Source organism: Schistocerca serialis, chromosome 5 (assembly GCF_023864345.2).
Source record: "Schistocerca serialis cubense isolate TAMUIC-IGC-003099 chromosome 5, iqSchSeri2.2, whole genome shotgun sequence".
Taxonomy (NCBI): domain Eukaryota; kingdom Metazoa; phylum Arthropoda; class Insecta; order Orthoptera; family Acrididae; genus Schistocerca; species Schistocerca serialis.
Window position 1 is genome coordinate 243,878,611 of NC_064642.1, and position 25,546 is coordinate 243,904,156.

At 45.0% G+C, this 25,546-nt stretch overlaps 1 protein-coding gene across 1 annotated transcript in view; it reads left to right on the forward strand.

The window, feature by feature from the left end:
* Nucleotides 1–1,313: 1,313 nt before the first annotated feature.
* The window catches only part of LOC126481875 (mucin-5AC-like), a 250,888-nt gene continuing 226,655 nt past the window's right edge, over nt 1,314–25,546 (forward strand). Inside the window, exon 1 of the mRNA XM_050105834.1 lies at nt 1,314–1,426. Coding sequence (XP_049961791.1) covers nt 1,334–1,426 — 93 coding nt within the window. The 5' untranslated portion in view covers nt 1,314–1,333. The remainder of the gene's footprint in view (nt 1,427–25,546) is intronic.

Here is a 25,546-nt window from a genome sequence, read left to right on the forward strand (position 1 = left end):
CCCTATTTTTACCAGGGGACATTAATCGGGCGGCAATATGCATGATTTCTGCAAGACAGTCTACTCCTTCCCGTGGAGAACATGGAATTGGAACGTCTATCAGCGTTGTTACAGCAAAATGGATGCTCTGCACACTACGCACTTTTTTCTTAGGAATCTGTGGCTGTAATATTCCCAAATAGATGGATAGGGTGGGGAGTTCCGTTGGAATAGCCAGTCTGGTTCCCCGATGTGACGCCATTAGACCTCTTTCTCCGGGGTGCAGTGAAAGAGTGTGTGTACCACTAACCCCCAGCAACACCAGCGGATATGCAACAACGCATTACCACTGCGTGAGCGACAGTCTCCGAGGAAACACTACAATCTATGCAACCCTCATTTGCTCACTGTCTCCACAAGTGTACTGATGCAGAAAGTGGGCACTTCGACTATCCGCTGAGGTGACGCAGGTTCATCGAACGTGACGTTCCTGGTTATTTGCGAATGCGTTTTCCGTGCTAAGTATCACGCACTAAACTGAAGTTCCTGTCGTTTATGTACCACTAATAATTGTTTTTAAGACATTTGAACCACGACTTATTACAAAATTGTACCTACAGTTTTTATTTTCGTTTCTGCAGAAAAAAACATACATTAGTCATTTAAATAAACGTAACTTTGTGTTCAAAGTGATTTTTTTCCTGGACATTGTGTGAGGACATGTCAGGACACTTCAGGCAACCGTTCTCCAGCGAATTAAGGCAGAAACTGCGGTACCGTTGCCACTCTTTAAAGTCTAATATTTCCGAGTGTATGCAGTTTAAAACAGTGAAACCAAATCTGTTATCACTAAATGTACCTCTAGTTCTTTTATGTAAAAAAAACATACATTGCCATTTAAAAAACCTAACTTTGTGTTCAAAACGGGGTTCGTTCACCTTTATGGATGATGCATTCCTGCTCATTGTGTAAACAATAACACACATGCATTCCTGATCAATTGCGTTTTCCACATTTTGTTTCATTTTGGAAATAAAATGGGTGGCAGAGTTACTTGGGACGACCCTGTATGTACACACATTTGCATTAACTCAGTCTCGGTTATCTCCAGCACAAGGGATAAGATTAAGAAGAGGAATATTGTCACGATATTACGAACGCTCTCGTTGCGGATACTCCAGTGAGCACTCGCTGCATTTCGGCAGTGTGTGCCCACTGTCAGGCAGATGCAGCGGCGGGAGCAGTCCCTCCCCCCCCCCCCCCTTTCCCGACAATTGGTCTCGTTAGACGGGGGCCGTTATCTCAGCCAGCGGCCAGTCGCGCGCCGGCACCCGACCCATTCGCGCCGCGACGCATGGAGTTGGCAGGCTTCGTTGATGACGCGGCCGTCGACGGCGTCGCGGGCTCCAGCCTCGCCTGCCTGTTGGCGCCAGCTGACGATGCCGAGGTAACTGTCAGGCGATGCAGCAGGTGCTCCTAGCTATCGTATGTGCATGTTCACGTCCAGTCTTCTCACCCCAAAGCGTGCTGTGGAGCTGGCCATATGTGAAACAGTGTATTCGTATTTACGGCGCACTGGAGTGAGATCAATGGCAGGCATGGGGAAAACCGACGGGTTAGAATCGATACCGCTATTTTAGTTCTGAATAACCGGTATATTTCGGTATTTGTTTGGTCTCGGGTATAACAGGTGTTTGTTGTTGTTTTTGTTGTTGTTTATTAATAACCGCGTAAGAGAACCGTAATATTAATTATCCATAGCAGCAGCGCTAAAATTTCCCGTTTCGAGTAAAATTTTATTCGTAAAATTTGCATTAACGTGAAATATTGCGTTATTACAGAAAATGGGAAAAGCGAACAGTGCTTTTTTTTAAATACAATACCGACAGAAACAAGCAACAAATACTCGTACATGGCATAAGGATTGACAGAGCATTGCTGAGATAATAATGTCCCAGTTCCTGTGCGTCTTTTTCCGCTGTCGTCGATGGGCATCCGTTGTATTTCAATATGGTACCAACCCAAGCCTGGAAACATTTTTACGAAGTGACGTAGCAATAACGCAAAATGTTTATTTGCTTTAAGAGATTAAGAATTTGTCTCCCACTTCTACAACGTATTAAAATAGAGCGGAAATTACAATAACAGTAATAAATTAAAAACTTAACAACAGTTCATTCATAGTATACATTAAAATAGGAAGTAGATGATCTGTTGAGTTTGTCTATATAATATACCTATATCTGCTTGCAGCCCATGAAAACGAAAGAATTAACGCGAAAAACAGCGTTTTTCAACTTCAGTTTTGACCCTTTAGCTCTGACTATTTCAAATCTCCAAATGGTGGTAATGTCCCCGATTACGACACAAATTTAAGCAGGGTTTCAAAAAATTAGAATCACTAGGAGAATATTGGCTTTTTCTTGTAGTAGTCAACAATTTATCATTTTCGACAAAAGCAGCGAACGGTGGACGGACTAAATTTTCTTTTATTTATTTATTTATTTATTTTATTTTTTATTTTTTTACATGGATACTCTGCAAATCACATTCAAGTGCCTGGCAGACGGTTCATCGAACCACCTTATAAATCTCTCAATTGCTGCCGATACTATTTCTTTGAATTTAAGCCACATCTGGTCTACACTTATATTATTAATTTGGAATGAGTGCAGATTGTTTCTTAGGAAGGCGTCAATTGAATTTTATCTGCTTTTTTGAATAGGTATATTTTTCGCTTATTTTTCGAGGATTTGGGGATTACAATATTCAGTCTCGCTATGACCACTCTGTGTTCACTAACCCCTGAATCGGTTTTGATGCTCGTTATTAATTCAGGATTATTTATTGCTAAGAGGTCAAGTGTGTTTTCACAACCGTTTACTATTCGCGTGAGCTCATGAACTAACTGCTCGAAATAATTTTCAGAGAATGCGTTTAGCACAATTTCGGACGATATTTTATGCGTACTTCCGGACTGTTGCCTGTTTACCCATCCAAATGAAAACGGGCTTCGCCGCTATACCAAACCACACATCGCATACTAATTCCCAACATACCCCGTGGCCAATCGTGCAGTTTGAACGCCCTAACGCAAAGCGTTTAGAAGTTATGGCTATTTTATTTCAAATAGTTCAATAATTGTTACACTGTTACAATACTACACAAAGAGGCCAGTACTTTACTACATGGGTTTTTAATTTTTTTTCTTTTGCCGGAAACAAAATATTCATTTGCAACTGAAATTTAAGCTTAATTAAGAGAGTTAAATCTGAAACATATTTATTGTATGTACAAATTTATGTACGTCAGTGATTTATCTCCGTTTCTTGCAGGTCTCTTGTTATTCCACTGTCATTATTAATATTGAAACTTCGTGGCAGATTAAAACTGTGTGCCGGACCGAGACTCGAACTCGGAACCCTTGCCTTTCGCGGGCAAGTGCTCTACCAACTTTTTTTTTCTTTTTCTTTTTTTTTATGACAGACGCTCTATCCATCTTTTTTTATGTTGTAAGAAAGAAAATAAAATAAAAATAAAAACGCGGTTCCTCCGCTTTATGGTCCAACAACGCGACCACTTCTTTTTCTTTGGGAACAGGAAGGCAGGGTAAACAAACAATCTTTATTCGTGCTGTCCTAGGGATAAGAAGAGTATCGAGACAGCAAAAACAATTTGGAAAACGCAAAGGACGCCCTCTCTATTATTTTTTTTAAAAAAGTAAATGACATTCCTAGTCACGGGTGGCAGTGAAAATGAAGTTATCATCTGCATCACAATCCCTGCAGCACGCGGTGTCGCATCATAAACCTGGCAGAAAGCCAAATAATCTTGACTATTTCTGCCAGTGTGGGCGGTATGTATTTCTCCTGCGTCGACCATTCGAAGGACCATTACCTGAGGCGGTTTCGGTGTTTACCATCGTTGTGTGTGTGTGGTTTGTTTTTTTATTTCACTTTAACATAATCCAGTCATAACTGGCGCCAACAGGTAGGGGCCAGTTTTTTCTCAGTGTGCTATATGCCAATATAACTGAACCGCGCAGTACTGTCTCTAGTCGTTCTGCTGCAGGAGTCTTCTCAGTTCTGGGACATCCCAGCTGTCGGGCGGATTGTGAAAAACACTTCCTAAAGAATTGGATAAGTAAGTCCTGTATTTCGTATGACTCCGTATGAGTTCGTGTTGCTCTTGTAAATACATCCAATAATCCATCACGCACTTAATATCGTACGAATACAAATATTTCGTCGCATGTCCAGCGATCCAATTGACCGCATATGTCTTTTGTTTGGGAAAAAAGGTCTTGTCCGGTAGAAAAAGTACATCCGATGTGATTTCTGTGTAGTTAGTGCGCCGAAGGAAGGCCAGTATTCGACGCGTCAGCATCCAGACGTCCCTCGCTGCGCCACACACTAAACAATGTTCTTCCGTTGCTAACAGTCCACTGTTTGTGCAAAGAGGAGAATCGACCATATGAATTGTATGTAATCGACTCCTGGTCACAAGTTTACGGTTTATAAGAATATACCACATCGATCTCGCTGCTGTTGACAGTAATGGAGTATGCACTGCACACCAAATGTGGTTCCACGTTCTCGACGGGTATTTGAATTCCATTATGTTGCGGCCATGGTGATCCATCAAGCATCTATAGATCTCCCGAGTCGTGGGTATTCTCATCGAAGGTACTTTCAGACGAACATAACTGTAATCAACAAGAAATGAGGCAATGTGTGCAAGAGAAGGCGAAATGTTGCCCACCGCAATAGGGGTTTCGTACGAAGGTGGAACAAGTACTTCTATCAGAGCTGACGTTATGGTATGCTTTCTTTGTTGCCAATTTCGTATTATCGCTCACATGTAAAGCGCCAGAGCTTTGTTTCGCACGTTTGTGAGGTTGAGGCCACCGTTCCGGAACTGTAGCGTTAACGTATCATATTTGATCTTAAATAACATCCCAGTACTAACATAGTAACCAAAGGCAGCCATGAAGCGGTCTGCAATACCCTTCGGTATTGGTAGGATCCGCGCTAAATGGGGCAGTCGTGACGCTATGTGCACGTTGGTGTATGCGACACGTTGGATCATGTCAAAGGCTCTCAGTGAGTTGTAGCGTATAGTCAACGAACATTCTGCAGAAGCCGCCGAGAACTCGCCGCCGCTGACCGCCGTAGTGAACGGGTAAATGTAATCCCCAGACATCTCAGCGATTCCACCGTCTGAAACGGTGTTGGTACGTCTTCCAGACCCCGTCCAATGTGCATAATTTTCGATTTCGTCATGTTAACGACACTGCCTGCCTCCGTCCCGTAAGAGTCTAGATGTTCAACAGCCTGACGCACTTCATGTCCTGATCTGACAAGAAGGATCAGGTCGTACGCATATGCGCGACAAACGAAAGAGTTCTCATTAAGCGCTATCCCAGTAAGAGAGCGCCTCATAACACACATCAGCGGTTCAAGCGCTATCGCAAACAGCATCATGGAGAGTGGGCACACTTGTCGGACTGAGCTGTTAATAGAAATCCGAGCCCGCTTCCCGACCGTTTACAATCACCTTCGGCGTAGCCCCTCGTATTAGCCTCATAACGATGGAGATGAAAACAGGTGGAATCGTCATTCGGCTCATGACTGACGCCAAGAAGTCATGGTTTATCCTGTCGAACGCACGATCGAAGTCCACAGATATCATCGCTGCTCGCATTTTACACGTTTCCGCAAGGGCGATAACGTCACGGTATTCACTTAACGCAGAGGAGATGTTGCTTCGCACCCCTAGGCAAGCCTGATCAGGAGATATTGTCCTGGATATTGCCAGCTTGAGACGAGACGCTAGTAGTCGTGCAAAGGTTTTATAGTCGGTGTTTAGCATAGTGAGAGGCCGATATTGATTAACACTGCGACTCCCCGCCATCTTCGGGATGGGAAGAAGAAAGCCCGTCACAAAATCCGACGGTAGGCGCATGTCCCGACGCATCGCCTCATTGTACATCGACACCAACTGTGGCATCATGATGTCCACGAATTCTCGATAAAACTCCAGCGTAATCCCATCTGGCCCTGGTGATTTATGGGCCGCTCCTTTTGTGAGTGCCACCTTTATATCGTCTTCTGTGAGTGGCTCCATAAGCGCTGCCTTATCCGTCTCTGTCAGTGCCGTTTGCAAACTGAGCTACCCAAGCACGACTCACGCCCCGTCCTCACAGCTTTACTTCTACCAGTCCCTCGCCTCCTACCTTCCAAACTTTACAGAAGCTCTCCTGCGAACCTCGCAGAACTGGCGCTCCTGCACTCGCTGTGCAATTCACATCTCATCTGAGATTGGTTTTGCCTGTTGTTAAAAAATACTACTACGAGTACCGGCGCTGAGAACTCAAAGTAAAACTTCCAAGATTATCTTCTCTTCAGAGCTTTGCATTAAGTTCAGGTGCCTACTGTAAAGAGTTTTCTTTATGTCCTCTCTGGCCGAAGGAATAATTTCTTTACTTCCACTGCATTGCTCCAGAAGTGGTAGTAGAAAGTACATAAGGTATTTCATTAAACTGAATAAAATTAGAGGTGTTTTAAGTGAAGAACGTGCTAACCTAAACGGCTTCTTTAGTTTGTTTACATGTTTTGGATCCATTTTAAATTGTAATTGTTCTCGATCGTACAAGTAAAGGCATCTTCAAGTGTACCGTACCAAGTAAGACCTCACCTAAATTAACGCTAGTTCAATAATAATGACTGATGTTCCAGACAACGTGTAAGCTCTGGTGCATACTGCATTAAAACCTCAAGTCAGATAAGTGGTCCTCTATCTGCTAAAACAGAGACTCGTGACTAAAGATAGAAAAATCAGCAGAAAATACATATGAAGCTCTCAAGTTGAAAGACATTGTTGCTTTCTGGCGACGACATATTTAGAAAGTTTTTTTCTGTTTGCGGGAGCCAAAATAGACCCTGAGCAGTTATTCGAATCATTGTGAGATCCTCTGTAACGAGAAAAGGGAAAGACAAATGTCAATACCAAGCAACTCCCCTATTGCAGTGAAACATTAATGGGCTCAGAAGTCACGTGGAAGAAGTGAGCCTCCTAGCACAGGCAAGGTCATCGAATTTATGCCTTTGGAAACGTGATCGAAAGACACTGACGCTTCTGTAAGAAGGCTCAGTGCGGAGAGGGCTAATGTTGGTGAAACCATATTCACTCTCTATGAAAACCACGACTCGCTTTGAATTTCACCACTAACATGCAAGCAGCTGCAATATCGTGCGTGCCGCACATGTTGCCTACACTTGTTCCCTAATGAAGCTAAGAAGAAATACTGATCGTGGTTAGCACCGAGGACGTCATTGACATTTACGATACTCGTGGATACTTGGAACCTGCTGCGTGTTCCGGTTGTAACATATCGGCCAGAGGGGATGCTGAGCATGTTGATCAGGTACAATACCCGCAGGCCAGGCACCTGTACTGCTGTCAGTCAGAGGTGAAGGGACGCCGCAGCCTCTATACTGTGTCCGAACAAGTGGAGCTAAAAGCATATTGTTAGCATGGAGTGTAGGCTTGTATAAGCGCTTTACGAAAGCATACAAGACAAGAGGATATGTTCACGGGACACGGGACGTTAACAGTTCACAGTGAAGGCACAACTTGCCAAGTGAAACAGTTCCTTCTTACAATAAGTAAATAATTATCTCGGCGGTTGTGTTTGCTATTTTACCACAGGAATAATAAATTTCCTTGAGACAGAAAAACTTCTGTCCACAAATCAGCACGTTTTTAGAAAGCATCGCTCGTACGAATCTTAGCCTTCTCTTTCGTCACATGATATACTGCAACCATGGATGAAAGGCAAGAGGCAGATTCCATACTGCCATATTTCCGAAAAGCGTTTGGCGTCGTGCCCCACTGCAGGCTGTTAACAAAGGTACGAGCATACAGGACACGTCCCCAGACATGTGAGTGGTTTGAATACCTTTTGAGTAACAGTGCCCAGTAAATTGTCCACCGAGGCGACTGTTTATCAGAGAACGGTATCGTCGTTAGCGATCCAGGGCAACTATTATTCTTTACACACATAAATGATCTGACGAACAGAGTGAGAATCAATCTCAGACTGTGTGCTGATGAAGCTGTGCTGTACGGGAAGATATCGACGTTGAATGATTGTAGGAGGATACCGGATGATTTAGACAAAATTTCTAGTTCGTGTGACGAATGACAGCTAGATCTAAATGTAGAAAAATGTAAGTTAACGCAGTTGAGTTGGAAAAACAATCCCGCAATGTTCGAATACAGCATTAGTATTGTACTACTTGACAGAGTCACTTCTATTTCATTCCTAGGCGTAAGTTGCAAAGCGATAAGAAATGGGACGAGCATGTGAGGAGTGTGGTAGGGAAAATGAATGGTCTACTTTGGTTTATTGGGAAAGCTTTCAGAAAGTGCGTTTTACCTGTAAAGGAGACCGCATATAAGACGTTAACACGACACTTTCTCGAATAATGCCCCATTGTTTGGGATCTGCACCATGTCGGGTTAAACGAAGAGCCAGAAGCAGATGCGGACTGTTAGGTTTGTTACCGGTACGTTCGTTCAAGACGCAAACATTACGGAGATGCTTCGAGAACTCAAATGGGAATCCACAGAGGGGAAGCGCCGTTCTCTTCGAGGGAAAGCTACTGAGAAAATTTAGAGAACTGGCAACTGAAGCTGACTACAGAACTGTCCTATTGTCGCCAAAGTACATCTCGTTTAAGGACCACAAACAGATAATAAGAGAAAATAGTGCTCGCACGGAGATACACTACTGGCCATTAAAATTTCTACACCACGAAGACGACGTGCTACAGACGCGAAATTTAACCGACAGGAAGAAGATGCTGTGATATGCAAATGATTAGCTTTTCAGAGCATTCACACAAGGCTGGCGCCAGTGGCGACACCTACAACGTGCTGACATGAGGAAACTTTCCAACTGATTTCTCATACACAAACAGCAGTTGACTGGCGTTGCCTGGTGAAACGTTGTTGTGATGCGTCGTGTAAGGAGGAGAAATGCGTACCATCACGTTTCCGACTTTGATCAAGGTCGGATTGTAGCCTATCGCGATTGCGGTTTATCGTATCGCGATATTGCTGCTCGCGTTGGTCGAGATCCAATGTCTGTTAGCAGAATATGGAATCGGTGGGTTCAGGAGGGTAATACGAAACGCCGTGCTGGATCCCAAAGGCCTCGTATCACTAGCAGTCGAGATGACAGGCATCTTATCCGCATGCCTGTAAAGAATCGTGCAGCCACGTCTAGATCCATGAGTCAACAGATAAGGACGTTTACAAGACAACTACCATCTGCAAGAACAGTTCGACGACGTTTGCAGCAGCATGGACTATCAGCTCGGATCCCATGGCTGCGGTTACCCTTGACGCTGCATCACAGACAGGAGCGCCTGCGATGGTGTACTCAACGACGCACCTGGGTGCACCAAAAGGCAAAAAGTCATTTTTTCGGATGAATCCAGGCTCTGATTACCGTATCATGATGGTCGCATCCGTGTTTGGCAACATCGCGGTGAACGCACATTGGAAGCGTGTATTCGTCATCGCCATACTGGCGTATCACCCGGAATGATGGTAAGGGGTGCCACGTCTCGGTCACCTCTTGTTCGCATTGACGGCACTTTGCACAGTGGACGTTACATTTCAGATGTGTTACGACCCGTGGATTTACCCTTCATTAGATCCCTGCGAAACCTTACATTTCAGCAGGATAATGTACAACCGCATGTTTCAGGTCCTGTACGGTCCTTTCTGGATACATAAAATGTTCGACTGCTGCCCTGGCCAGCATATTCTCCAGATCTCTCACCAATTGAAAACGTCTGGTCAATGATGGCCGAGCAACTGGCTCGTCACAATACGCCAGTCACTACTCTTGATGAACTGTGGTATCGTGTTGAAGCTGAATGAGCAGCTGTACCTGCGAACGCCATCCAAGCTCTGTTTGACTCAATGTCCAGGCGTATCAAGGCCGTTATTACGGCCAGAGGTGGTTGTTCTAGGTACTGATTTCTCAGGATCTATGCACCCAAATTGCGTGAAAATGTAATCACATGTCAGTTCTAGTATAATATATTTGTCCAATGAATACACGTTTATCATCTGCATTTCTTCTTGGTGTAGCAATTTTATTGGCCAATAGTGTATAAAGACAGTGGTTTTTCTCTCTCTATTTGCATGTTGAACACGAAGGGAAATGACTAGTTCTGGTAGAAAGTACCCTCCGTCACGCACTGTACGGTGGCGTGCGAAGTATGTATGTAGATGTAGGTGCGTAATTGTGGCGGTAAAATAATTCGCTTGGCGCCAAAAAACATGAGGTAGGAAATTTGTCAAATTGGATGCTTACGCACGCCCATAGAAAATCATCCTAGTGCGGGGTGCTTGACTTCGGCTCACTGAAGGTGACATTTCACTACGAGACTCGAGAGCAGACACTTTACGTGGAGATGCCAGAACACGGACTCGGGTGAGACTCTTGACGGGACTTAGCTTCTGAGCGATGCTGGTGCTGACGTGGGACATCCATCCCTGGCCGCAGTCGTAATACAAGACACGCACCGCGGGCTGCATCCACAACGCCGCCGGCCGGAGATGAGATAGCCCGCTGTCTGCCGGCCCCAGCGCGCATTCAGCCGCAGCAGCAGCAGTGCGGCCGTCGCGCGGTGCAACATCTGCACTGCAGCACTACAGGGCAACACGAGGCGTGGTCTATGATGTGAGCAGCATGTCGCCAGTCCCTCCGGCCAGTAATGCCGGTAGCTGAATTCTGATGACGAAGTTCATTCTCTAGTCAACCAGCTCTTCACTTTACCTCACGAGGCAGATGGTAACTGAAGAAAACTTCACAAGCCAAGATCGCTATAAAAGCATTTTATTGGATGACAGGGTTCGACAGTGGTATGCTGTCATCACCGGATCTTAAGCTTTAAAATATTAATACGTATTGTCCGTCAGTATTGCAAGTTGTTTCGCACAGCACACTTGCAAAATTGATGGACAATATTTAGTAGTATTTTAAAGCATAAGATGCTATGATGTTAACATAGCTCTGCCGAAACCGGTTATCCAATAAAATACTTTTTGTAGCCATCTTGGCAGATGAACTTTTCTTCAGTTACCGTACAGCGCAAATCGTACCCAACTAAAAATGTCGCAGTTGACGTCGTTCCAGACCTCTATAACTCAGAAAAAATCGAACCAGGTTCCTTTGGCACCGAAGGCAGCGACACTAACCATTCGGCGATGGAAGTGATCAAGTATGCCACTTTTTGTTAACAAATGTGTTCGTAGTTAACATATTTAGAATTTTGCCTAACGATTTCCTATATACCCTCGAGGCTACAGAAAGGGAATGAAATTGGTTTAAATTATTGGTTTGGGACGGCAGTATTTTTAGTATGATGGTAATTTTAACGTAGCTACACTCAGTTTGCAATTAGCAATTTTCACCAAGTTAACAGTGGCCGTTATATACGTTAATTTGTATGAACTACGATGCCATGAGCATAAGGATACCTCTGTTGACAGATAGTTGACAGTTAGGACTAGCCAGGCAATGGCAATCTAACTGGTCCGTAAAATTCCTTCAACAGAATTTTTTAATAGGAATCTCCATTCAAAGTGACAATACCACACATCACGTCAGTAAGCCGTAGTGTTTGCTGCGACCGAGTCCTTAAACAGGCCCCAGCAGGATTATCCACTTTCACTTTCGTTATTGTTTGATTTTCTGGAGTGGTCAACACCTAACGCCCAAATGTGTAGTCAGCGTCTACCGCAATGGACTCCGTGCTAGGTTCCATGTTGATGAGAGTCCGGTACTAAGGTTACACGCGCTGAAGGCAGCAATAAGAGCATATGATGTAGTTAGAAACGTTCAACGTGCGAGTGGCCTTCAATACTGACTGGAGCAGGAGATCTGCCACGCCCACACTACTGGCTGGCTGACACACAACCAAGTTACACTGTCACTTCTCATTCAACGCATTTCTCTCTCTCTCTTTCTCTCTCTCTCTCTTTCTGTCTCGCCCTGTCTCTTTCTCTCTCTTTCTTTCTCTCTCTCTCTCTCTCTCTCTCTCTCTCTCTCGTTCGTCTCACCCAACATTGCTTTTACAAATGTGAGACGAAATTATTTTCTTAATCCATGTTTTTATTAACCATTGAAAACTGGTGATCCAAAACATTGCACTCGTTCCCTTTGATTACAACACAAAAATGTGATTCCTGAAAACTTATCAAAAGTATTCGAACACCCATATGTAATGAGGAATTGACCATCTGGTTTAATGAGAAGCAGAACCGCCATTATAGAACGAGGTGTGGAGTATTGTGTTGTCAGCAGAGAATCTGTAACAGCAGAATTGGTCGGCCAGAAGAGCTCAGTGAGTTCGAATGTTGACTTGTCACAGAATGTCACTTGAATAACATACCTCCTGGTTCATTTCAGTCCTTCTAAAGCTGTCCTAGTCGATTGTTGGTGAAGTAGAAACGCCAAGGAAAAACCACAACTAAAGCAATACCAGGCAGATCTCGTGTACTGTCGGAGACGGACTACCGTATTTTGCGGAGGGAAGCTGTAAAAAAAAAATCGCTTGACATCAGTGGAAGGAAGTTCCAAAGTGATACCTCAGGTGCAGCTATCAGAATGTCTGAAGGTAGTTCAAAATAATGGAGTACAGTGGTGAAGCATCTCCTCATAAGCCACAGTGGTAAGTGACAGTTGAAGTGGTGTAAAGAGCAACGCCAGTGGACAGTAGATGAATAGAAACGAGTGGTGAATCACGCTGTATCCCGTGGTAATCCGAATGAAGGATCTGGGTTTGGTGAATACCTGGAAAACCTTACCTACCACCATGTCTAGTGACAACAGTAAAGTACACAAGAGTGGTTATAGAGTATGAGAGTTTATTTCGTGGTTAGGATGTGATCCTCTTGCAAGAGTCGCTATCTTTAATCATAAATATATGTCTGCGTGACTCTAAGTGGTATTATTTTTGCATAATGAAAAGAATTATCTTCTCACTAACCTCCAAATTGCGAGCTACACCCTTAACTTTTATAAATAAATTAGTGATTTTACTCATGGTACTTTTGTTGCCTATGCCAGGGGTCACTATGAGAACTCAAATTACTAATCAAATTAATTAATTTAATAAGATTGAACCTTAAATTGCTAGTGTATCCGTTTACCTCCACAATGAAATAAAGACAGTGAATAAGCGAGAGAGTATGAGTGAGAACAGTGGCGTACTTATGTTTACAAAATAATGACAGCTTTTATTAATCCTGTTGTAACTACAAATAGCTGATAAATCTTACACACAAATAACAAACGAAAGTCAGAACAGGAATGGTGTTTGATTGGCACAGCATACATTGGGGTGGAAGCTATACAAATTCTCCCCTGAATGAATCCCTTTTACCACGCAGTCTGATTTTGTTTACATGAATCCTATGTGAGGCTCAACTCTATACAAATGGAATCAATTGTGATCAAGTGTACCACAAACTACGTTTCACCTGAGAACAGGGAGCTGTGGATATCATTTAACAACCCTATATTGGTGCAGCAATACTTTACCCTTCCATGTTCATTCAGGCGGCAGCAGAAAATGGGGCACTGTGGCTGAGGAGTGGTGCGCTGTGTCAGCTGTACTGTTTAGATGCACCCACGAAAAGTTGCATGCTACATGTTCTGGCGTTCTGATTATCAGAACACTGGAAGTCTCCCTATCAGAGCCCTGAAATCTTGGCAAATTTCAGTGTGAGGTGTACCCATTCGCTGGTCTGGCCGAACTAATTGCACTCACAGGCACGACAGAGAGTGCTGGAATTGTCAAACACCAGACGGTCGACTCAGGACGAATAAGTTCACCCTCATGACACATGATATGTCCAACATGATATGCAGTTCCATTGTCAGTACAGTTGTAAACAGACACAGGCTCTTAGCACACCGCAAGATACAGACCACAAGCCTCCTCCACTAGGGAAACACCTGAAGTTCTCCACAGGGAGAGGACCAGAGTATAAAAGAGGCAATGAATTACAACCACTTTCCACCAAGCCTCGGTACGGGAGCCGAATTAGCCGAGCCGAATCCTCTACGCATTGAATCTCCCCTTTTGACTGTTATGTTGACCTGTTAGCCAAACCAGACACAGCACCATGGTTTCCACTTCTCATGCGGGGGGGTGGGGGGGGGGGGGGGAAGGGGCGGAGGAGCAAGTGTCCATTTTGCATATCCTGAGAGGAGCCAATCTGTGACTCCAAATCTTTCTTGTCTGAAAAAATAAGATTTTAGACTATGGATGCGTCATTCTCACAGTGAGCATGGCTATGTCTTGGCAAAAAACGTTTGCCTGGATAGGGCCACAGTCCCTCATTTATGGAGGATCTAATCTTTCTGGGCTGACCATTTCTAATTTCTGGAAGATGGCTCTTAAGCATCCCAGAGAGTCATGCCTGTGAAATATGTGTTTTTGCCGTTCGGTAAAAGAACCGTGCGACTTCATATCGTTATGGGGGTTACAGTCTTGCCTCCACTAAACTTATACGCCAACCACATTGTCCGGATCGTCCCAGCTTCTAACATGAGAGTGCATAGAGTTTTATGACCTTCCCACCAATTGCACGAAAGCTCAGTTTACAGCAGCCTCTCTTAAATGACTTCCTGCACCATTTTCCGACAACTGGTTGCCTTCGTGATGGACTGCCACCTGCCCCAGGTAAAATGTTTTGCGAACTGGCGCCCTTCTGTCTGACCCTAAGTGGAAGGAGGAGAGAGTTTTGGCCAGAAGTCCCTCTGCAGGTAACAACTACTGAGCGCTGCTTCCCAGAATCCCTCACACAGCCAGGTCGCTGCACTCAGCAGTTACTGCCTCCAATCCATCTCTCTCTGTGTTCTGTCGCCTCCACTATGTCCTCTCCGGTACACGTTCTCTACAGATTACAAATGCATTTATAACAACATTATGCCCACAATTTTCTCATGTAAAAAAGTCGTAAACCACACATAACAAATGTAGTATTGGGGAGCAGCGAGATCATGACCTAAAATATGAACACTAATCTACGTCGTCAAAGGGATAGAATGGCGCGGTACCTCTTATTCTTATTGCACTTAAGAAAACGTTAAATGCGGAAGCCTATGAACAAATTTTAAAAAATGGTTCAAATGGCTCTGAGCACTATGGGACTTAACATCTGAGGTCATCAGTCCCCTAGAACTTAGAACTACTTAAACCTAACTAACCTAAGGACATCACACACATCCATGCCAGAGGCAGGATTCGAACCTGCGACCGTAGCAGTCGCGCGGTTCCGGACTGAAGCGCCTAGAACCCCTTGGCCATTGCGGCCGGCAACAAATTTCACAGCATTGTGTTCTGCGTGCAGTAGAGTAACAATTCAGTTGACGATCGCTAACCACAGCACGTCAGTGCACTCTGTCATGAAACAGCATCTATGAGTCAATATTTTGTGTACAATAATATGTATTAAATGGACTGGCTTGCCACGAATCCCGACCTGAACCCAAAGAAATAGCCTTGGGATGGTTTAGAACGCCGACTTCGCTCCAGACCACAGCTTCCAACGCCACTATCTTCTCTGGTTTCGGCTCTTGAAGAAGAATTAGCTGCCATTCCTGCACAATCATTCATACTCCTCATTGAAAGTGTCCTCGGTAGATTTTAAGACGTATTACTGTCCACTAATAGGTGCCGGCAAACTTTTGATCAGATTGTGTACATGTAAACAGTTGGTGAATAATACATTCAAACTATAGATTCAAATCAGGGTTTTTATAGTTCTGATATGGCCTTCTCTGTATATATCAATGTTAACCTTGACTGACCGAGCTAAGAAATAACTGCTTGTAGGTGGGGTGCTATGCTTCTGAGACTGCAGCAAACGGAATCTGTCTCCCTGGCTTCCACCTGTTAGAAGAACGGATCGGCTGCTTAACACCACCCGCTTAACATCACTCATTCATATCCACGATTCCGCTAATTCACTCAAGGTGAATACTTGGATGGTTCCTTCTATAAGCCAAGGCAGATGTCCTGCCCCATCCCTCTCAAAGTAACGTCGACTTAATGGAGCTGTAAAACTGATTTCATGCATTTCTTGATGCATTCAGCAGACCAAGCTTTAAATATACCGTACACCTTCGGGTTTCGCCACATCAGCTACATTTGACACAGTTAAGCTCGCAGATTGTTTAGATGCTGCTTCAGTGATAGTGGCTTAGTTGGGAGATGTAATTTTTCCAGTATGCGTTAGATGTTAACAGCTTTCCTCGCGTTTTCAGCCAGTTTAGCGATGACACCACTCGATTACGTGCCGCAGTAATTCCGGCAGTCAGACTTAAACGGCGAGCGGAGTGTTTACTGCGGAATGGCGCGTGGCGTATGCAGCTGCTCGCGTAATTGCTGACTGGACTGCATGTCGAGTGGTGGTCAAGGCCGCTGCGGAGGACGACGACGCCGCCTCCGTCGTCACAGCAGCGGAACGACTTTACAGAGTATTGCACAGTCCCTACTGCAGGCTTCTAGGAGATGTAGGTAAAGTTCTGACATGGAACCGATGACCGGAAATTACTGTTCGCATCAAAACTGTAAGGAGCGATCAAAGAATTTCCGTTGAGGACGTTGGTGTAGAGTACACCGAGGTGACGAAAGTCATGGGATACCTCCTAACATCGTGGCGGATCTCTTTTGCCCGGTGCAGTGCAGCAACTCGACCTGGAATGGACTCAACAAGTCGTTGGCAATAACCTGCGGAAATATGGAGACATGCTGTCTCTATAGCCGTCCAGAATTGCGGAAATATTACCACTGCAGGATTTTTTCCTCGAACTGACCTCTCGATTATGTCCATAAATGTTCGATGGAATTTGGGTGGCCTAACCATTCACTCGAATTGTCCAGAATGTTCTTCAAATCAATTGCAAACAATTGTGGTCTAGCGACATGTTTGAGAACATGACGTTCATGAATGAGTGCAAATGATCTCCAAGTACACTACTCGCCATTAAAATTGCTACACCAAGAAGCAATGCAGATGATAAACGGGTATTCATTGGAGAAACATATTATACTAGAACTGACATGTGATTGCATTTTCACGCAATTTGGGTGCATAGATCCTGAGAAATCAGTACCCAGAACAACCACCTCTGGCCGTAATAACGGCCTTGATACGCCTGGCCATTGAGTCAAACAGAGCTTGGATGGCGTGTACAGGTACAGCTGCCCATGCAGATTCAACACGATACCACAGTTCATCAAGAGTAGTGACTGGCGTATTGTGACGAGCCAGTTGCTCAGCCACCATTGACCAAACGTTTTCAATTGGCGAGAGATCTGGAGAATGTGCTCGCCAGGGCAACAGTCGAACATTTTCTGTATCCAGAAAGGCCCGTACAGGACCTGCAACATGCGGTCGTGCATTATCCTGCTGAAATGTAGGGTTTCGCAGGAATCGAATGAAGGGTAGAGCCACGGGTCGTAACACATCTGAAATGTAACGTCCACTGTTCAAAGTGCCGTCAATGCGAACAAGAGGTGACCGAGACGTGTAACCAATGGCACCCCTTACCATCACGTCGGGTGATACGCCAGTATGGCGATGACGAATACACGCTTCCAATGTGCGTTCATCACGATGTCGCCAAACATGGATGCGACCATCATGATGCTGTAAACAGACCTGGATTCATCCGAAAAAATGACGTTTTGCCATTCGTGCATCCAGGTTGGTCGTTGAGTACACCATCGCACGTGCTCCTGTCCGTGATGCAGCGTCAAGGGTAACCGCAGCCGTCGTCTCCGAGCTGATAGTCCATGCTGCTGCAAACGTCGTCGAACTGTTCGTGCAGATGGTTGTTGTCTTGCAAACATCCCCATCTGTTGACTCAGGGATCGAGACGTGGCTGCACGATCCGTTACAGCCATGCGGATAAGATGCCTGTGATGTCGAATGCACGTGATACGAGGCCGTTGGGATCCAGCACGGCGTTCCGTATTACCCTCCTGAACCTATCGATTTCATATTCTACTAACAGTCATTGGATCTCGACCAACGCGAGCAGCAATGTCGCGATACGATAAACCTCAATCGCGATAGGTTACAATCAGACCTTTATCAAAGTCGGAAACGTGATGGTACGCATTTCTCCTCCTTACACGACGCATCACGACAACGTTTCACCAGGCAACGCCGGTCAACTGCTGTTTGTGTATGAGAAATCGGTTGGAAACTTTCCTCATGTCAGCACGTTGTAGGTGTCGCCACTGGCGCCAACCTTGTGTGAATGCTCTGAAAAGCTAATCATTTGCATATCACAGCATCTTCTTCCTGTCGGTAGCACGTCTTCTTCATGGTGTAGCAATTTTAATGGCCAGTAGTGTAGCTGAACATAACCATTTCCAGTCAACGATGGGTTCAGTTCGGGCAGAGGTTCCAGGCCATTCTATGTAAATATAGTCCACACCAGTATGGACCCATCACCAGTTTGCTCAGTCCGGTTAATCAGATCACGTTAAGCACACCACGCAACCACCATTTGAATATACCAAACGACGTGCGGTGGGTGTCTAGAATGAAAGTCTGATTCCACGAAATAACTATGATGCTAAGTTTCCCCGTAAAATAAAGCTACCTTTCAAACGCAAAAATGAAGCACTAAAGAAAGAGAGATGACGAAAGAAGTCTGTGAAAGACACCTACAAGGGGAAGGAAAAGGGCAATGAGACAGCTGCTTCACCATTAAGGAATAGTCACCTCGGCTGAAGAAGCGGAAGTAGAGGGAAAAATGGAGCACGGTCAGAGTAGGGGCTGACAAATGTTGGAAGATGTTGGATGTGGATGGGGCACTTATGTAGACGCGCAAATATTATCAAAAGGTAGGAAAAGATGGAAATCAGTATCAGACCAATCGAAAGATGGGTAGCGTTAAGTAGGGACGTATGAAAACTTACAAGGGTACGTAAACGCTTAAGTATGTTTTACTGTTTGAGAGATAATTGAGTCAAATCTTGCACATGTTGCCATTATTGTATTGGCTATAATGTTAATTTTTTGTCACATAATTTGATCAGGACGTTTCCGGATATTTCTAGGACACATACTATCACATGAGAAACATTTTCTTAAACGTTACTTCATTTTTAACTTCAAAGTGTGATAACGTATTCTTAGTAATTATATAAATAATTCTGTCTACCAGTTTTTCAATGTCAGTCTTAGAACTCTCGCAACATTTCTTTAATTTAAATAAATTTTACAGTAACGTACTCTGAATAATTTTGTACCGCGGGAACTTGTATTATAGTGTAAGAATTATAGTGTAGGAAGTCAGTAGCAAATTTCGCCATTTTATTTGCGATCGTTCAACAGAAAGTGTTCCTTATTCACCGAAAAATGAAAGTTGCGGAAATTACAGAAAGAACATTTTGTTAACATTTATGCCAGAACCAAGTACCTCAGTGGTGGCCATAAACGTACATTACATCTTCTTCGTCTTCATGTAACTCTTTTCTTCTAGTCTGATTCTACGGGCATGAGCTTTTGGCAATATCCTTCAATGAAACCTCAGAATTAGCAACACGCACACCATCAGTCTTCTTTAAATGTATGTGAATTCCTAAGGGACCAAACTGCTGAGGTCAACGGTCCCTAGACTTACACACTACTTAAACTAACTTAGGCTAAGAACAACACATACACCCATGCCCGAGGAGGACTCGAACCTCCGGCGGGAGGGGCCGCGCAATCCGTAACATGGTGCCTCAAACTCCGGGGCCACACCGCGCGGCACAGTCTTCTTCAATAGGTTTCCAGTGAAGCAGCCTGCATCAAAATGCAGTTTCATAAAAGTCCTGATTCTTTCAATTTTACCACAATGGAACAGCAGACAGGCATCATATAAGGAAATTTTGACAATAGTAGACGAGCAAAACGTTGTCTTTGGGCAGCCTTCTAAATGAGGTTATTAAACCTTCCATTCGCGTTTTTGTTACACCATGTGCGCATTTCCTTAATAAATCGTAATTAAGCGCATCGTAAATCGACTCACAGCTTATCGTACTCTACTGATGACCTCTGATGGCAGAAAATAATAAAACATCTCAAACAAGGACAGTGTCGCGTAAAAAAGGTGGCGTGGCATTGCGCATTGGCTGAAACAAGATGGCTTTTGCATCTCTTACAGCTCGAATTAAACTCTGAAAATTGGAGACGACACATGTAACATGCTACAGAACTATCTGGTGGCAAAAAATTTTCAACATGTTTGACCAGTTTTATCGGAACGTGTGCGCTAGAACTGGCGTCCTCCATCATGGCCCTTACGTCGGAGCCTCGTCTTATGCCACCTCTCGGTTGTTCACTTGAAGGAGACCGCGCGTCCCTCGCAGACTGTCCGGCCTACGCACTCCGCCGCTCGAGACGGACGCCCTGGAGGATGTGCTGCGTCGTACTTTCCCCTCCAGAGTCGCCAGCGCTGCGCCACGCATGTGTAAACATGTGCTACGTTCCTCTCGCGCGAATCCCAGTGAGCTACTGCGCACGTCGCTCCGCGCTGACAGCTTTATCTCGGCTGACATATGGGCGTCCCACTCGAGCGGCGATTCCCGCTCCAAAATTCGCAGAACCTACTCGCGGCTCGCACTCCCCTCCGCTGCCAGGCGGGCAGATAAGGTGCCCTGCCGAGGCCAGAGGTCAGGCGCGCCGGCCTAGGTCTGGCGCTTATCTGAACACACGCGGCCACGTCAGTCGCCGCTCGGCTGGCGGGACCAGACAAGAGCGCGGCGCGGCGTAGGGTCAGGCCGGCAGTACGCGCAGCGCACTCGCTGCCGTATATGGCCGAGCGGGGGCCGCGCGGGGTGCAGGCGGCTCTGTGTATACGTACCTGTCACAGCCTCTGGTGTTGGGAACCCTGCTTGCAGGTAAACTGTGCACTCGACATCAAATATAGGTTTCCGAAAACGAAGATAAGGAGCACAAATGAATGTTGATCGAGCAAACTGTACATTACGATTTACTCAAGGCCACGGTGTGCCAAACGGCCCGGTTTATAATCCGCGTGCAGACCAAAGCTCGACATATCTCGGCTTTGCTCCTTCCTTCCCGAAAGTACTCGGTACAGCACGACATTTCATTTAATATTGCGGTGTGGCATTTTTCGGTCGGCACAACTCTCTTTCTCTTCAGTTTAACAGAATCTTTTTATTCTTCGCTGTTTGCTCGTTGTATGAAGGACGTTCACAGGTCCAGTGGCTGTTTGCACAAAAAGAGGCTGTATAGCGATGTATCGTCACAAGCCATTAAAATGATGGGGAATGGCAGAAGGGAGGAACGAGAATTCTCGATACATACACTCCTGGAAATGGAAAAAAGAACACATTGACACCGGTGTGTCAGACCCACCATACTTGCTCCGGACACTGCGAGAGGGCTGTACAAGCAATGATCACACGCACGGCACAGCGGACACACCAGGAACCGCGGTGTTGGCCGTCGAATGGCGCTAGCTGCGCAGCATTTGTGCACCGCCGCCGTCAGTGTCAGCCAGTTTGCCGTGGCATACGGAGCTCCATCGCAGTCTTTAACACTGGTAGCATGCCGCGACAGCGTGGACGTGAACCGTATGTGCAGTTGACGGACTTTGAGCCAGGGCGTATAGTGGGCATGCGGGAGGCCGGGTGGACGTACCGCCGAATTGCTCAACACGTGGGGCGTGAGGTCTCCACAGTACATCGATGTTGTCGCCAGTGGTCGGCGGAAGGTGCACGTGCCCGTCGACCTGGGACCGGACCGCAGCGACGCACGGATGCACGCCAAGATCGTAGGATCCTACGCAGTGCCGTAGGGGACCGCACCGCCACTTCCCAGCAAATTAGGGACACTGTTGCTCCTGGGGTATCGGCGAGGACCATTCGCAACCGTCTCCATGAAGCTGGGCTACGGTCCCGCACACCGTTAGGCCGTCTTCCGCTCACGCCCCAACATCGTGCAGCCCGCCTCCAGTGGTGTCGCGACAAGCGTGAATGGAGGGACGAATGGAGACGTGTCGTCTTCAGCGATGAGAGTCGCTTCTGCCTTGGTGCCAATGATGGTCGTATGCGTGTTTGGCGCCGTGCAGGTGAGCGCCACAATCAGGACTGCATACGACCGAGACACACAGGGCCAACACCCGGCATCATGGTGTGGGGAGCGATCTCCTACACTGGCCGTACACCACTGGTGATCGTCGAGGGGACACTGAATAGTGCACGGTACATCCAAACCGTCATCGAACCCATCGTTCTACCATTCCTAGACCGGCAAGGGAACTTGCTGTTCCAACAGGACAATGCACGTCCGCATGTATCCCGTGCCACCCAACGTGCTCTAGAAGGTGTAAGTCAACTACCCTGGCCAGCAATATCTCCGGATCTGTCCCCCATTGAGCATGTTTGGGACTGGATGAAGCGTCGTCTCACGCGGTCTGCACGTCCAGCACGAACGCTGGTCCAACTGAGGCGCCAGGTGGAAATGGCATGGCAAGCCGTTCCACAGGACTACATCCAGCATCTCTACGATCGTCTCCATGGGAGAATAGCAGCCTGCATTGCTGCGAAAGGTGGATATACACTGTACTAGTGCCGACATTGTGCATGCTCTGTTGCCTGTGTCTATGTGCCTGTGGTTCTGTCAGTGTGATCATGTGATGTATCTGACCCCAGGAATGTGTCAATAAAGTTTCCCCTTCCTGGGACAATGAATTCACGGTGTTCTTATTTCAATTTCCAGGAGTGTATTATGTTTTAAAAAAACTAAAAACCGGCCTCGATTGCGAAAAAAGCACCTAGTGTTAAGTGTTAACCCAGGTTTCGGCGTAGACCATTAAGTTATGTAGTGGTTTTGACTTTGTACATATGTACTGTTTGTGTTTTCCTTTTCTTTTTCGTTTATAAATGTATAGCTATGGTGTTCTTTTAATCATTGACAAAGGTCTTCTTAGGCACTTGTGGGTTTTATTGTTGTTCCGAAGAAGGTGTAGTTATCTGCGCCGAAACCTGGGTTAACAATTAACGCAAGGTGCTTTTCTCTCAATCGAGGCGGGTTTTTAGTTTTTCAATATATTAACCAACGATTGCTGACGCGCTGCGATGTTGAAGGCTCTTATATATTATGTTGTCGCATAAGCGAGGGATACTGCAGGTTTGATATGAAACGATGCAGAAGGAATTTAAAGATTTAGTTGACAGTGAAAGAGCAAAACATTACAATGATCGACAGACAGGATTCATTGTTCTGTACATCAAGAAGAACTTTGCTTTAAATTTGCAGCCTTGCAGCACGCGTACAGAAAATTTTCTGAAGTCACGCGGATTCTTCCATTGTCAGTTGCGACGGTTTTCGAAGAAACAGATTAATAATATGGAGACTTTATATATTACTGAAAAGTACGTTGGTTAGGTCAAGGTACACGCTCGAACGATTTTTTGACTTAAAACTCGCTATTATTTAATTTATGAAGGAGAAAGGAGTGCAGGGACGAAACTTAGAAGATCCGGAATGGACTGCAGACTGCACACACTCCACAATAAGACCCTGTAAGATGAGAAACAACTTATTTCTGATTTGATGATGATGCATTTAAAAAGAAAATTGCGTTACGAACGGACACATTTTGTAAACCACAGTCCAGTTCCCTATGCTAACTGGCGTTAAAGGAAACGCAAGGTTTGAAGAATTCATCGTGGCCATGAAAGCATTACAAGAATAGTTTCCTAAACATTTTGAGGACATTGACAATGTTACATATGATTTCGGGGCCGTTTGCCGCTTTAGTTGAAAGTGCCCTGCGCATGTGTAGATGTAACTGAATTGTCCTGGAAGGTAACTCCCGTCTTAATGAGAAACCCATGCTAAAACAGTCCGGGGCATCTACATTGCTTTCCCCATAGAGTTTCCATGTCTCCGTAATGAGATTGCCAAAGTGCTGCAATATTTCCATCGACATATTTGTGTGCGAGGCCTTTTTCTCGATTATTAAACTCATCAAGTCGTGATTACATGGCAACCTGAGTGCAAAAATTTGTGTCATTATCTGCTGACAGTTTGTACCAGATGAAAATTATGTTATATCTTCAGTGCGCCAAACATAATTAAACAATACTGAAAATTTGTTTTGTTTGGCATCTATGTTTTTGAGTAAAGTGAAATATGAAACAAAGTTGTATGCTGTTCAACTACACTGCCATTTCAATGTGGGGCGTTCGCACTTTCCTCCTCTCCCCCTTCCACACACTCAGTGTGGCCTCCTGATGGTGAAGGTGTGCATCGAGGCTGTGTGTTATGGTACTCATATCAGGGCATGGCTCACATGCAGAACTGTTGATCGCCCACGGTTTAGACGAATGAAGACCACAGCTGTAAGCGATGGTCAGGGAGAAGTTGGTTGCTTCGAGCAGTTGTACAGTAAAGTGTCAATAAAAACGCATAAGATACTTCAAGTATATCCATTGGGATTTTCTTACTCAGATAAATCATTGATTTCAAATATTTCTACAGTAGCGATATATTCCTAAAATCGTAAGTTCTACGTAAAATTTTATTCTTAAAGATATATCACTGCACATGTAACGTTGTTTTGCAAACTGAGTGCACTTAACATGGTCTCCCACCGAGTTACCACTGTTTACTTGCTGGGCGAGTTAACGACACATTACTGTGAAACATCTCAAAAATACAAATTAAAAAGGTTTAAATTGTTTTGGTTTAGAATACAAAGATAGGTGTTACCATCCTTTGACATCATGACTATAACAACTTCAGAAATTAATCTATGATTTCCCCAATATAAAATTATGTTAAGGGTGGCATTTAACATTTCTGCTATCACCCTGTCATGTAAATTCATGCAAACAGTAGTAAGGGAAAATGGTTCAAATGGCTCTAAGCACTATGGGACTTAACATCTGAGGCCACCAGTCCCCTAAACATAGAACTACTTAGACCTAACTAAGATAAGGACATCACACACATTCATGCCCGAGGCAGGATACGAACCTGCGACCGTACCAGGCGCGCAGTTCGAGACTGAAGCGCCTAAAACCGCTCGGCCACAGCGGCCGGCAGTAAGGGAAATAATATTGTTCACTTGCTTATAGAATTATTCTCATTTAGCTGATTAACAACTGCCTTGGAAGTGGATTTGCGTTCAGGAACATAGTCAGTACCTTTATGTTATCCAAATAATCTTCAAATTCGTACGAAACGTCCCTGAAAACCATTTTCCTGGCACGAACGCAGAACACGTTACTACTACTGCCAGCCAAGTTTTTGGAATTTACCGCTGTTTACATTCACACAGCACGACAAGGTTGCCATTAGTGACAATATGAAATTAGAGACAGAGCTCGAATTTCTCAGTTTATCGCGGTACTGTCAACCAGCAAGAGTAAATCACATCATCTACGACGTAATACATGCAACAACTCGGTTTCTAATCAACTGTCCCTCACTA